General features: G+C 37.9%; 1 protein-coding gene across 1 annotated transcript in view; it reads left to right on the top strand.

The window, feature by feature from the left end:
* The window catches only part of CDH8 (cadherin 8), a 150,770-nt gene that overhangs the window by 109,666 nt on the left and 27,308 nt on the right, over positions 1-13,796 (top strand). Inside the window, exon 10 of the mRNA XM_033517205.1 lies at positions 7,015-7,136. Within this exon, the coding sequence (XP_033373096.1) occupies positions 7,015-7,136 (122 nt within the window). The remainder of the gene's footprint in view (positions 1-7,014; positions 7,137-13,796) is intronic.

The following is a 13,796-nucleotide window of genomic DNA, read 5'->3' as shown; positions in this document are numbered from 1 at the left end:
CCCATGGATCCAGCCTGTCCAGATCCCCCTGCAGAGCCTTCCTGCCCTCCAGCAGATCCACACTCCCACCCAACCTGCTGTTATCTAAAAACTGCCTGAGGATTCCCCCAGTTCCCTCATCCGGATCATCCTTAAAGATACTGAGCAGGACAGGGCTCAACACTGAGTCCTGGGGGACACCTCTGCTGCCTGGAGCCAGCTGGATGTGGCACCATTCTCCATTTCTGGGTCGGGCCCTCCATTTTTTATCCAGAGAACCTGTCCAAGCCATGGGCTGCAGCACCTCCAGGAGAATGCCATGGCAGAAAAACTTTGCTGTGAAGTCCAGGTAAATGCATCCACAGCCTCCAAATCGCTCTTTGATGCAATAGGTGTGCTCCATGTAATGGGCACTCTTGTTATCCTTTACATGGAGTTTCTCCTACCTCTTCTAGCATTTTCTCTTTGGAGCCTATGCCAGTGAATAGAAGTGGTGACACCGAGGTGGAGTTTCAAAACATCCCCATTGTGATTAAAGACAAAGTCACCATTCAGAGTGATTTGGAATAACCAGAAAGCCTTGAGTTTTGGGGTTGTTGAGTTTTTGGAAAGGTGGCATGAGGGATGGGGTGTGTCTTTACTTCTCAATCCCTCCCAGCCTCAAGGTGAATATGAATTTCTTTCAGCATCCTCTGCTCCCTCCAAGACAAACTTAGAGCTCTCTCAGTGTGGCCCATGGTTTCATTCTCATTGCAGCAGAGGGTAACTTCTCCTCTCTTATCATGCACAGCTAAATCTAAATAGAGCAGAGTCTTTTGATTTTCCCTTATAAGCAGGGTTGTGGTAGAAGAGCCCTTTTCACACTTATGAACTATGTTTCATAAGTATAAGGGTATATTTTGCTTTTCTGATCCAGTCTCTCCTTTCCAAGCCCTTTTGATCTGTCTGTGCACTCAGACAAGGCAATATCATGCAAATACGGCTAGCAAAATAAGATACCTCTGCAGAAAATTACAAACCTTTCTGGGTTTTGCAAATGGATCTTACAATTCACAGAGTATCAGAGGTAATTACAGAGTAACTATTTGTGAAGCTGCTGAAAAACGGCTCAGCTTCATGGCATGAAAAATAGCAGAGGTTGCATCTGAATGTCAAATTACAGCCTGACCTCGGATAAGCAAAATGAGGGCTAACTGATTCTATCAGCATGCATTGTACCTGTAAGAAAGGAATAGACTCTCTTTTTAAAATTTGAGCTTATTATCAAGTTTTATAAATCAGTGTTGATCCTTTGAAGTTAACAAAGTACCCCGTTGAAATCCATGGTTTAATTTAAAGTATATTTATATTTGAAACCTTAAATTATTTCAAATGTAGGAAATAATTCAGTATTGCTACTTAGAGTAGCAAACAAAGAACTGAGTGCAGGGCTAGGTGGAATACCATTTATAAAAAAGAGAAAAATTGGTCTTTTTGAAGGCATGTCTTCATTTTCTGCAAATATTAGGTAATTGATTCAGAATCTGATTGGTTCTGGGTTATATGAAATAATTGTAGTGTCTTATGTGCACTTATGTACAAATAAATAACAAGAAATCCTGCAGAAAAAGAAAGTGATTGAGAACAGGACTTGAAGACTGTGGTGTATTTAATTAACATTTTCTGTCATGGCATGTTTCAAAGAAATTTTAATCTTTTTTTTTTGTTTGTTTTGTTTTGGTATTGTCAGCAGCCTGAAAGTAAAATCAGTCCTTTAATCTCAAGTGATACATCTCATACATTGAATAAAGGGAGGTTAGTGTGGCCTTCCTGAGTCACCTCTTTACAGATGGAGTTGCTGAACTTTGGGAACCTCTTAACTCCAAATTGAGCTTTGAGGAGGTGGATGATATTAAGCCGCTTCTTGATTAAACCTGTGACAGTCTCTTGGTGAGGAAATAGAAATAGAGTGTGACAAAGCTTTGCTCTTGCCTCATTCATCCTTCTGGAGCCCACAGTGAAATAAACCCAGGGAGCTACTGAAAGGAGACAAAACTTCTCAACTCTGTTATTATTTCTCTCCCAAAGAATGACTTAAGGAACAAACCTGAGAAATATGTTCCACATCCTTTCCTTTCCGCGCCACTCCCACACACATGTACACACAGACACTCGCCACAATCTGTGCTCCTCCGGCGTGTTCCATGTGCTAAAGAAATACAAATTGAATAATAATTAGGAGACTGTGTTTGTTTCTTGTCTTAGCAGCCCGCACAGGAACCTTCCTGCTAAGTACTGATATGTTTATATTGTTATTTCAATAATCCACAACTTCTCATCCTTTAAAAGTACAATCATTTCAATGGGGAATCTAAATCTTTCTGGTGAGCAGTTCTGTCTGGGTTTTTAGTTTGGTTGCTTGAATTTTATCCTAGCTCAGAAATAGCTTGTGTTCTGGTATTTTTAAGAGAAATGCTGGCAATTACTGCTGTCTTCCTGACAATTTTGGTGTGGGTTTCAGGCATTCAGCCTCTCTTGAATCAGATCATTACCCAATGCTGCAGACAAACGAGCCCAGTATTTGCTGCACTATGTGATTTCTAGAGTTAAGTTTCAACATAAATAAAACTTCCTTTTCACAACAGCATCTGTGTATCTAAGGATTCTTTAAGTCAGATTTGTCAGTTTTATATGACAGAAAGATTGTTATAAGCTGTGGCATTCTAGAAGTAAAGGATTGCCTAAAGAAAACAATACCATAAACTCTAACAGGAGAAATAAACTAGTCCTGCAGATTATCTTAATAAAGTCATGAAATAAAACTTTGATAAAGTCATGGGGACTGGATCTGTTAAAATACAACTTAATAAGTTTGAAATATAAGGGATGTAAACCAAGCACTGTTGTTTTTATTGTCAGTGATTCAGATTTTGTTTTGATTTCTTTCTTTGTTAGGATTTTCTTTACTTCTAATTTCAAGTATTGTTATTATAGAGATTTCATTGAATCAGAGAAGCATGAACTGTCCATTCCTAAACCATGTGATGGTGATGGTGATGATGATAATAATGATATTAATAATCATAATAATAATATTAATAGTAATAAATGGGTTATTTTATAGGAATCTACTTTCTAGTCAGGTAAAATTTAGGTAAAATGCAAGACAGCTAATGACTTTTTAAAGAGAATGTTGAAGTGATTTTGGATGATTTAATTACCTAAAGGAAAACTGAACTAAACTGAATTTCTTTGGGTTAAATAAATAATAAGCTTAATTTTGGGCCACAATAATTCTCTTTATCTCAAAAACCATTTTATCCGTCAAGGGAAGACAGGAGGAAAAGTTTTAAGCAAGTTTATGAAGTCTTTAAGTTTTTATGGGAGTTGAAAGCTGCGTTATATTTTGTTACTTGCAGCACAAGACCAAAAATTATATTTATGAGCTCTAGTTACTCCTAGAAACTCTTGCTGTGTGCAGTAACAATGTTGACAACACTCAGTGTTTTGTAATACAAATTTCCTACAATACAGACATATCTCAGTTATACAGGATTTTTTCCAGGAAGGATGAAAAATGTTGATCCCAATAACAAGTGGTAAAACATGGGGTTGTAGCCTCCAAAAGTTCAGATTTGGAGATACTAAGTTGCTGGGTAATGTTTGTTTGTTTGTTTGTTTGTTTTAATTTGACTTTGGTTATTTAATCTGCCTCATGATTTTGGTATCAAACTCTACAGCATTTTTAAATCCTGAGTAGGTTTCAATGAGATACCCAGAGGAGTTCCAGCAAGTTGGGTATTTCAAGCATTTAATGTTCCAGTAGAGTCCTGTCAACTGGGGAGAAAGAAGAAGAGCTTTTTAGGTGCTTATAACCCTTGTAAACCTTTCAATATGCATTTTTAACCCCAGATGGAATTTCCATAATTTTTAGATGTTTATTTATCAACCCAAACTAAGTTCCACTAGTTATTTTTGCACTGTGTCTTCCTTTCCTTGGATCTGTCTAGATGCTCCTTTCTGTGTGTGTGTGTTCTGTGCTTGTCTGGATCTCACTGCAGGAGTTCAGAAATGTTCTGTGCTCATCTAGACACAGAGTGGTGTCCCCAGATGACCAGCTAAGTCCTCCTGTGCAGCCTTAGCTTGAAAAGACTTATTTAACTAGACTAGTGGAAATTTTCTCCATATTTTTTCAGTCTTGCATCTCAGAGTGTTAAATTTTCAAACAAAGCTGATGTTTCTCAAGTGACAGCCCTAATGATACTTTTATATTGCAAAATTCAGACTAGGTCTTTTTAAACTGTGCATCACGATAAATGCAGGTAATAAAGCTTTTAACAATCTGGTTAGTTCCTTAGAGAGTCTCAAACTTTTTAAAATGATTTTGCATAAAATAACAGATTGGAAGTTAAGCAATCAGTCTTGCCGTCCACCTGGTGCGTGCAAGAAGATTCAGCCTCCCTTAAATCTACTGACTGAGGGGTTTATTGGGCAAAAAACCAAACTAAACAAAAACCCACGCAGTCATTAAACTCAGTTTTGTTCCTAGTTTAGAAAGAACTGACTGTCCATTCATACAAATGAGGAAAAGTTCTGAGTGTTGAATACTAAAGAGTGAGACACCCAAAGGCCTGAAGGGCAGTGACCATGCAGCCGTGGCAGTTTGTGACCAGCCTGGATCCTCTTCAACCCCTTCCTACTCCCAGTTCGAGCACTTGGGGCACTGCCAGCAGATCTGGGTTTAAGCTTGGACATCCTCTGTACATGTTTTACCACCCACAGTCTGCAGACACGAAATGAAATGGGCAGATGGAACTATTTCATCCTGACAGCATTTTCAGCCTGGGTTTGCTTAGTGAGGGCTCAGTGATGTGTTTGAATAGGTGTGCTCAGGGCGAAGGAAAACACTTAGCACAAAGTGGAATTTCCCTGGGAAGTCTGGGATGACAAAATAATGCAGTGTATTCAGGGTGGTGGGCAGTACAAGCTGTAGATACATTTCCTTCTCCATCTCTCTCTGTCTCTTTCTCAACAACAAATGTCACAGGAACCCTAAAAGGCAGTGGATATCCCCTTGTTTGGAGATTTCCAAACCGGCTGGGTCTCTCTTGTGTTTAGTAAATTAATTTTTTAAATGAGTTCTCATCAAGTTTCTAATTATAATATCTTTAAATTTAATGTTTGTATTTCTGATGAAAGACAAACATTTTGGGGGCAGTCACAAGGGACATGAATAATTTCTTTAGAAGCTTATCTAATTAATTACATTTCTCTGTAATGTCTTTAAAATTTGAACTGCCATCATTTCATTAATTTAGATAAAAGTAAATCTTTAGTGTTTAAATATGACACTAGTGCTGAGAATTCTGATAAGCTTGAGATTCATTGTCTGTATTTTTATTAAGTGAAGATAAAAAAAGTGTTTAAAAATGTTTGGAATTCATAATTTGCATATTAGGTTTTATTTGGTTTCAAATACATTATTATTTCATGGCATAAGTGTTCCCCTCACCTGTTAGTAAGTAAGATCATAAGATGCAAAATGACATAAATATTGCTCATACAATATTTTGTGTAGGTGTTTCTTTTTCTTCTGTAATACGTTTCTTTCCATATTAAAACTTTCAGCTCCTTAAGATGAAAAGAATTTAAATTCTGATGTGTGGTGAACTTCCATGTCCTGTCCAGGAGGAATTTTGATATTTCATATGATCCCAGAATTATAAAGCCTTTTATAGCACTGATATATTTGAGTTTGCATTTTTAAAATTGTTATTTCAATGTCAGTAGGACAATTGAAATTTGCACATTTAGGTTTATGGGTGGAGCCTCCCACACTGTGGAAGTCTTTAGCACACAAGGAGGAAACAGAGATGTAAGACATTGGGTTTGATTAGGGTACAACAGAATTAAGCCTGATGGAAACCCCAAAAGCCACAGTGCATATGGTGATTTTGCCTTTATTCATCTCTGTCACTGTAGGGCTGCCAGCAATTGGTCCCTGAGCACTGGTGGGGCCTGATCTTCTTGTACTTTGTAGCAATTTGTGCTGAGAAACTCACTGAATATTGAGTTTTGTTATTGTTGATGATACAAACCGGGCAGAATACCATGACTGGAAAATAATATTCACTGAGAGATGGACTTTGAAACTGGGATTGAGTTACCTGTGGAGGTGTGCATACACTGTGGAGCAGTTTATCAAACTCTCTAAATCAGCTGGTGACCTCAGTTTAAACTGAATGAATGTGTTTGCTCCTTGGGGAAAAATAATTTAAAATATTTATAAGTAGTCTCTAAGCAAATTAACGATGCTGAATTGAAGGAAAGACACAGGCAGCTTTCTCAGAAAGCTATTCAAAGTAGGTGCAAACTATTGGTTTAGCTTTTCTTGCCTTACAGCTCATTCTACTCTTCATAGTGAAAAGCAATTTTATGCAAAATAGCTCTATATTATAAATAATGAGTCATTGCTTCACTGAAGAAAGAGGTTCACAGGTCACGGTTTTGGTCAGTGGTAGATGATCAAAGTGCTTTAATAGTCCAAATTACTGTCTAGTTTCATCCCTGTCAGTCTCCCATCCATCCTTTTCCCAATTTGGGTCAGCATTTTAACCATGTTTGCAACGAAGAAATAATAGATGTGCAGTCAGGACAATTAATGAAGTAAAATGGGCTGTTCTCTGCCAGAGGTAAACAAAGAAATAAATCTCTGCTGTTTGCAGCCTTCCCTTTTCCATATATAAAGAACTTTATCAATAAAACAATACAAACTTCATCAAAGAAAAATCTTACCAATTTAGACCAAGAAAGGTCTTCATTGAGCTAATCTCCAACAAATGCTGTTTGCATCAGGGATGCTTTTATTCTTTTCAACCATGAAGCCCTGGTCATCCTTCTTTATCTCACACTCCAACTCCACGATCCGTGACGGACGAGGCAGCCCCGCTGAAGCAAGGGCAGCAGACAGGAAGAGCATGGTCACAGTGCAAGCACTGCTGTATTTAATTCCCAATTAAATATGCTTACCTTGGGTGCTTTGATTTCTTTCCTTAGGGAACCACAGCCAGGTGTCCCGGGTGCCTGTTGCTATCAAAGTTCTCGACGTGAACGACAATGCCCCTGAGTTTGCATCAGAGCACGAGGCCTTTCTGTGTGAGAATGGGAAGCCTGGACAAGTGAGTATCCCAGGTTTTATGTGGTGTGAGACTGGGCTGCAGTTTCTCCCTGTCACCTTATGTCATCTTTATTCTCCAAATGGGTGTCCATGTGTTGGTGCTAACAGCTTTTAGCATTAACTTGAGATAAACCCATGATGCCTGTCTGGGGGATGTCTCTCTATAATTAAACAAACTTTTTTCCCTCTAACGTTTTAAATTAAAGGTGACTACTTTGGGACAATATCCTGAAAAAATCCTGAGTGTCTTTAAGCTTCCAACATCACATTCTGTGTGATGGAGCTCAGAACATTGTAAATTCACATGTGAAATTTAGGTGAAAGTATAATCCAACCTGAATTCCAGTTCAGTCATTGATTGTAGCTGCTCCCAGGTATAATTTACAATCAACAGTTAAAACACTAAAGCCATTTCCCCTTGACCTTATCTCAGTTCTAATCTCTATTCAGTTCTTACATTTCTATGACAGTTGGGAAGAAGATAAGACAGCAAACCAGCACTTGATGGAAAGTGAAGGAAATTGTCATTGTGTTTGAAGATAGTGTTGGAGAAGGGAAGTTCAAGTTTTTTAAGTTCATGTTAAAAAAATAAATTGAAAATGTTAAAATGTTATTTCTTTCTTCATTTACTGAAGAAAAACTTGGTAAAGGAACTCACACAACACTTGCCAAGGTGGTGTAAACAGCCACATGTCAGAAGCAGGATTTAAATTGTTTAGTCTTTTTCAAAGAAAATGAAGCAGATTTCTTCAAAGGTATTCCCTTTGAAGGAGAAATGTGGAGAAATGGAAAAGAATATCTCATATGCCACCTAAATGACAAGGTGAAGATACAAGAATGTGCACAGACGTTTAGAAAGTAATGCAGTGTAAATGAGATGTAACTTTTGTCCAGCAAGAGAAACACTGGGTGTTACAACAATTTGATGTTTTTAAACTTCACAACTTATTTCTAGATTGTGACATTTTATTTAAATAAACATCAGCTGACAGCATGACATGGCTTGTTAATCCAACTATTCCTGTGTCTCATGTGGGTGTTAGACATTAAATTCACTGTTCTCCAAAGAAGGTTACCTGACAATAGAGCTAGAAGTTATTTTCTTTTTAGTAGTATTAAATGACAACCTATATAGCAGTGTATGACAACCCATTTCTGCCAGGATTGTATTGTTACAGAGGATGATTTGACTTCTAGCACCCTTTTTGTTTAGCAAAATGGTGTCAAAAATATGTCATTTAAGGGATTAGAATTCTCTGTATCCACTGAAGAGGAGATGTGTCCTTATGGGCAGACAGTCATGTTACTGTCGGCATTTTAGCTCTTCTAGCTCAGAGTGGATTTCTGTTTAGCTCAGAGTGGATTGCTGATGCTGAGTAGTTACATTTTCCAGGATAGATTAAATCCTAATGACTGTGCATTTATCCAGGACTCTGTGAGCTTCCCTAAAATTAGCAAGTTCTGTTGCACAGTGATTTCTGGCTGTATTTGTCTAGGTATTCCTATTGCAATTGAATTTCAGGTGGTTTAAGAGATGGTGAAAAATGTTCACCCTTCATTCTGGAATAAAACAATAAATGAGATGATTAAGAGTCAGCAGGTAAAAGAGGCTTTTACTTAAACACTTGCAGAAAACTCATTAAAACATTATTTTCTTTATGTACCATTACCTCTTCCACTCTTGATCTGTTGGCAGATGTCACTCTTGAGCATGAATCTTGTGTGAACTTTACAGATTGTTATTAAATATTTGGCTGCCAGCATGGATGAGGTGGCACTGATCCTGCAATTTATTCTGTGTTTAAACAAATAACACTACTGGAACAGTAACCAGCCCAGATTAATCACCAAGGTTAGGTTCTGAGTTGAAGTCATTCAAAAATTATCAGCTCCTGTGAAGATTTTAGTAACTCCCCCACCTTGTATTTTTTAATGCTTATTTCTATATTCAAGTTTTGGAAGAAATCATATTAGTAAGTCAAGATGTAGAATTCAAGACACTACATTTTGAGAGCTATGAAATAGCTGATATGAGAAAGATACTCCTCCTAATACAATAGCAAAAGCCTAATTTGGACGGTTGTCCAAAGCTTAAACTCCAATCTTAAATGTGCAGGAAAGGTGTAATTGTCTTAAGCTATTCCTGTCAACATTTGCAATTCCATTTAATCTAAGTTTATATCAAATTTGATTTACCACAAAGGAAATTATATTTGAACTATTGGTAAAACCTTATGTGCAGCCACTAAATATGTTGTACCATTTATTCCAGTTCACTTTCTAAGTGTTCTGTTCTCAGTTCTGATATAATTGCAGTAGCAAGTACAGCTGCTACTGAGGTGACACAATGCATTAAAAACTCCTGATGTACAATGCTGCCAGATGCATTTTCCTTGCCTTGACCTACCCCTAAGAGTGAGGGTACCATTGACTGATAGGAGAGGAAAGGGAAGGGGGAGGGAATGTATTTGTCTATGCATGTATTTATGTACTCCTTGCACATTTTTACACACAACAGAAAGTTTTCAGGTATTTTTTTGTCAGTTTTAGGGAGGGGGATAAAAAAAACAAACCAAAATTTGAATGTATTGTTATAGTACCTCTAAGTTAATCACAAATCAGCTCTTGCCTTTTCCTATTATCCCTTTTTTATTGCATAATTCCGATTCCTAAAACCAGAACATTCATGGTTTGCTGATTATAGCTGTGCTATTGTGCTGTTGGTTGTTCAGCACAGTAAAATTATTTTCCTGTAGAAAAGGAACAGAACACGACTTCTGTAATGTTGAGTAAGAAAAGTGCCTCATTCACTATTCCCCAGCCCATCCTCAGACTTTTCCAGGGAAGTGCTGTTTGCTGGAAACAAAGCTACAAAATGTTCACTTGAGTAGTGAGGACAGCGATATATGAGAGCTGAAGCCAGCTTTAAACCAGAGCAATATAAAACTGAGTACAGTGCTCCTCCAGCCTCCCACAATTTGTCTCTATTTTATTCACTTCTCCTACCAGATAGCTTTTCTTTCTAATGGGCAAAATCTTCAGGTAGATTTTTGCCTTTTCAGCTAGAGCCATCCCTTTACTGCAAGAACCTGCACTGGACTCTTCAGAAAGACAAAGTTAAAATTGCTCTGTGGTGAGTCTACTCTTAGGGTGTTTAGAGGCTGAAAATAACGCAGAAACAACCATGAGCAGGAACAGGAGTGCAAAAACTTTTCCAGAGTTGGAAGATCAGTCTTATTAAATCAGAAAAGTGTTTATTACTGGTAAGGATCTGTTCTTAGTGAGGTTAATGAATTACCTGACAGGAAAAGTCTTTTAAACAGTACCATGTACTAAAATGGCATGTAGATAGTTATGATGCTTTGAAAATAACTTTGTTTTTCTATTTATCCTTGTATATATTATTTCAGGCACATGTGGCTTTGTAGAACTGCAATACAAACCTACAAATTAGAAAGTCAAGTTGTCCTAGGGGACCATTTAACTATTCATTACAATCCAGTGCTGTCTGCTAAACAAAATATGCTGATTTGCAAAGTTTCTGCTAAGTGTATGTACAGAATCAAATGCATGCATGAAGTATTAATACAACATCAAAGTTGGAATTTTACATGTAAGAATTTCAGAAATTTCAAGACTGAGCAGCCAAAGGGTTATTAACTTTCACTGGATGTGGAGTGAAAAAAAAATCACTTCTTGTTTTCTTTATGACAAGTATTGAACAATTTCTCTATAATGAAACACCTTGGGGGTGCATGTTGTTACCAGGAAAGAAAAGACATCTCTAGTGGGCCAGAGGCTGATGGCACCTGGCTGTGCCAGCCCTGGGGTGGCCACAGGATCAAGGCAGTGCCTGTCCCCTGTGCTGGCCCTGCTGAGGCACCTCCAGCACTGGGGACAGTTTTGGGTCCCTCACGGCCAGAGAGCCTGGAGGGGCTGCAGCGTGTCCAGGGCAGGGAACGGAGCTGGGAAGGGTCTGGAGCCCCAGGAGGGGCTGAGGGAGCTGGAAAGGGGCTCAGCCTGGAGAAAAGGAGGCTCAGGGGGCCCTTGTGGCTCTGCACAAGTCCCTGGCAGGAGGGGACAGCCGGGGGGGTCGGGCTCTGCTGCCAGGGAACAGGGACAGGAGCAGAGGGAACGGCCTCAGGCTGGGCCAGGGGAGGCTCAGGCTGGACAGCAGCAGGAATTTGCCCATGGAAAGGGAGCTCAGGCCTTGGCAGGGGCTGCCCAGGGAGCTTTGCAGTGCCCATCCCTGGAGGTGTCCCAGGAAGGGCTGGAGGTGAAACTCAGAGCTCTGGGCTGGGGACAAGGTGGGCATCGGGCACAGCTGGGACTCCGTGGGCTGGGAGGGCTTTTCCAACCTCACTGGTTCTGTGACTCTGTGATTTTGTGATTCTCAACCACATTGTGAACCTCAAACTAAGAGTTGGAGAGTTACTTCAGTAGTATTCCATTGCATGACTACACAACACAGAATAGTAAAATATGCCTATCAGCACACTAATAAAAACTTGGAAATTAGAATTACTGGACTTTTCTCACCCCTATGGAGTAAAAGATACCAGTTTCATATCACTGCATACATATTATGTTTTCTGTTGTGGTATTTGTGTTTTTATTTTTTTTTAAGAGCTTATCTTAATGCAAACGCACAAAGAAATAAGGTTGCTATGGGAACTCTAACTCTTAATTCTGTCATGTGTGCATGTAACACAACAAATGTAGTATTGCACTAAGCCTGTCTTTTGCATAAAATTTTTGGTACATTTTCAGAGAAAGAAGGATTTTGTAAGCAGTGAAGGGAATGGATGGAATACCAGTACATACAAAATATTATAACAACCTGATAAACTGTACCTGCCCTTCCAGATTTCACTGTGCCATTATCCTTTTTCCCTATTGCTTTCCTATTCTATCAGTGTTTGAAAAATTGAACAGCCATAAAGTATTTCTGTCTAAATATATCTGTCTTGCTCAGGATCCCAGCCCAAATTGCACTCCCCTATGATGATAAATTACTGGTACCTGCTCCAGCCCTGGGCACATCACAGTGGGTGCTTTAGTGCCTGACACCTCTGCAAAGAGAAAGCTGAAAATATTTCCCATCTGCAAATGGCTCCATCTCTGCATGGGACAGACAGAAGCTACTGAGATATTTTTCCACTGTTTGTATTTTTCCCACTTTAGGATTAGGTTATTCACCTATTAAATTGGAGACCAACTTCTTAAAATAAAAAAAAGCAAAAGCTGAGTTAGGCTTTTTTTTTTTTTTTTTTTTTTCCATCTCTTGCAATACATTTGTTTGTAATCCTGTCAGGATTTCTACCTTGAAAGATGCAGTTATCAAAATAAACCCAAAACTATTAATGTGGTATTTAAGCAATTAAATATTGTTTTATTAGATCTTTTAGAACACTAATTATAAAGCTGACCTATCCAGAATATGATTAGGCCAGGAATTAATTGTCTCACATTCCTTCCTAAGTTGGGTTGTCCTACAAATATCACTACTTGCTCAAACATTTTTTTTGCTTACATGATTTCAAATATTTATGTTTTGGTGTTGATCCCTGTGGTAATCTAGTAAGATTCTGTTCTTTCTTTGACTCCTGAAGGACATAAATATGATTTTGATTTTTGTCATATATTTAACACATACAGATTGATAGTCCTGATGGTTAAGCCAGAATAAAATGTTAGTTATTGGCAGTAACTTAGGGAAACATGGAAATTTTTAAATAAAAGTTTATGAATTTGGGCAGCATCAAACCCTGCTTCCATTTTTCACTCTATACTTTTAAACTAAAATTTTTAGTGATTCCTAATTTGAATTTAATTGTGCAAGAAATTATTGGTGCATTGCTTCAGGCATTGCAGATAAATACATAAGACAATTGTTATTGGATTCAACAGACATGGAAAAGGTCAATAATTCTAATTACATTTCTTATAAACCTCATCTAGCATGAGCTAATTAGCCCTGAAAGTCAGATCTGAGGGTGGGATATGGATCCATGGCTGATTTTGTTTCTGTTTCTTTGGAAAACCTTTGGAATCAAAAGCAAGCGCACCAAATATTTTTTAAATCCCAACAAAACAAAACAAAAAACCACAAAAAACCAAAAAAATCAAACAAAAAACCCCCAAACCCCCAAACCTCCTGGTTATTTTAAAATAGTATGTCTTCCTTTCATAGTCCTGTGCAACTTTGTATGATTTGAAGATGATCAGCTGAAATACCTGAGTAATGTAGAAGGTAGAAATTGTCAATGTAGGTAAATCCACTTCAGACGCTGCAGTTGGTTACGAAAATCATATGAGGTACTTCATAGAAAGTTATTTGATTATTCAAAGTCATCCAAACTATCCAAAACACTCTTCTCACCTAATTATCTTCCATTATTCTAGGAATCATTAGTTAATAATGATGTTACTAAAAACAAAGAAAGGAACATGTCTTCCTAGTTCAGGAATAACTGAGGTTTTATTAGAGTTTAGGGGGAAAAATGCAGCGCTCGATATTTTCTTTTTTTTCTTTTTTTTCAATTTTGAGTTTTTCTCATCTAAAATTTCACATCTAAATTAATTTTAAAAAATAATAATTATTCAAATAAGCGAAATGTGGAGTGGGGGAAGGAGAAAGGCTTAAAGGTATATTATATAT

This window comes from Parus major, chromosome 11, assembly GCF_001522545.3.
Source record: "Parus major isolate Abel chromosome 11, Parus_major1.1, whole genome shotgun sequence".
Classification (NCBI taxonomy): domain Eukaryota; kingdom Metazoa; phylum Chordata; class Aves; order Passeriformes; family Paridae; genus Parus; species Parus major.
Note: the sequence above shows the minus strand (reverse complement) of the source record. Positions and strands in the feature narration are given on the sequence as shown.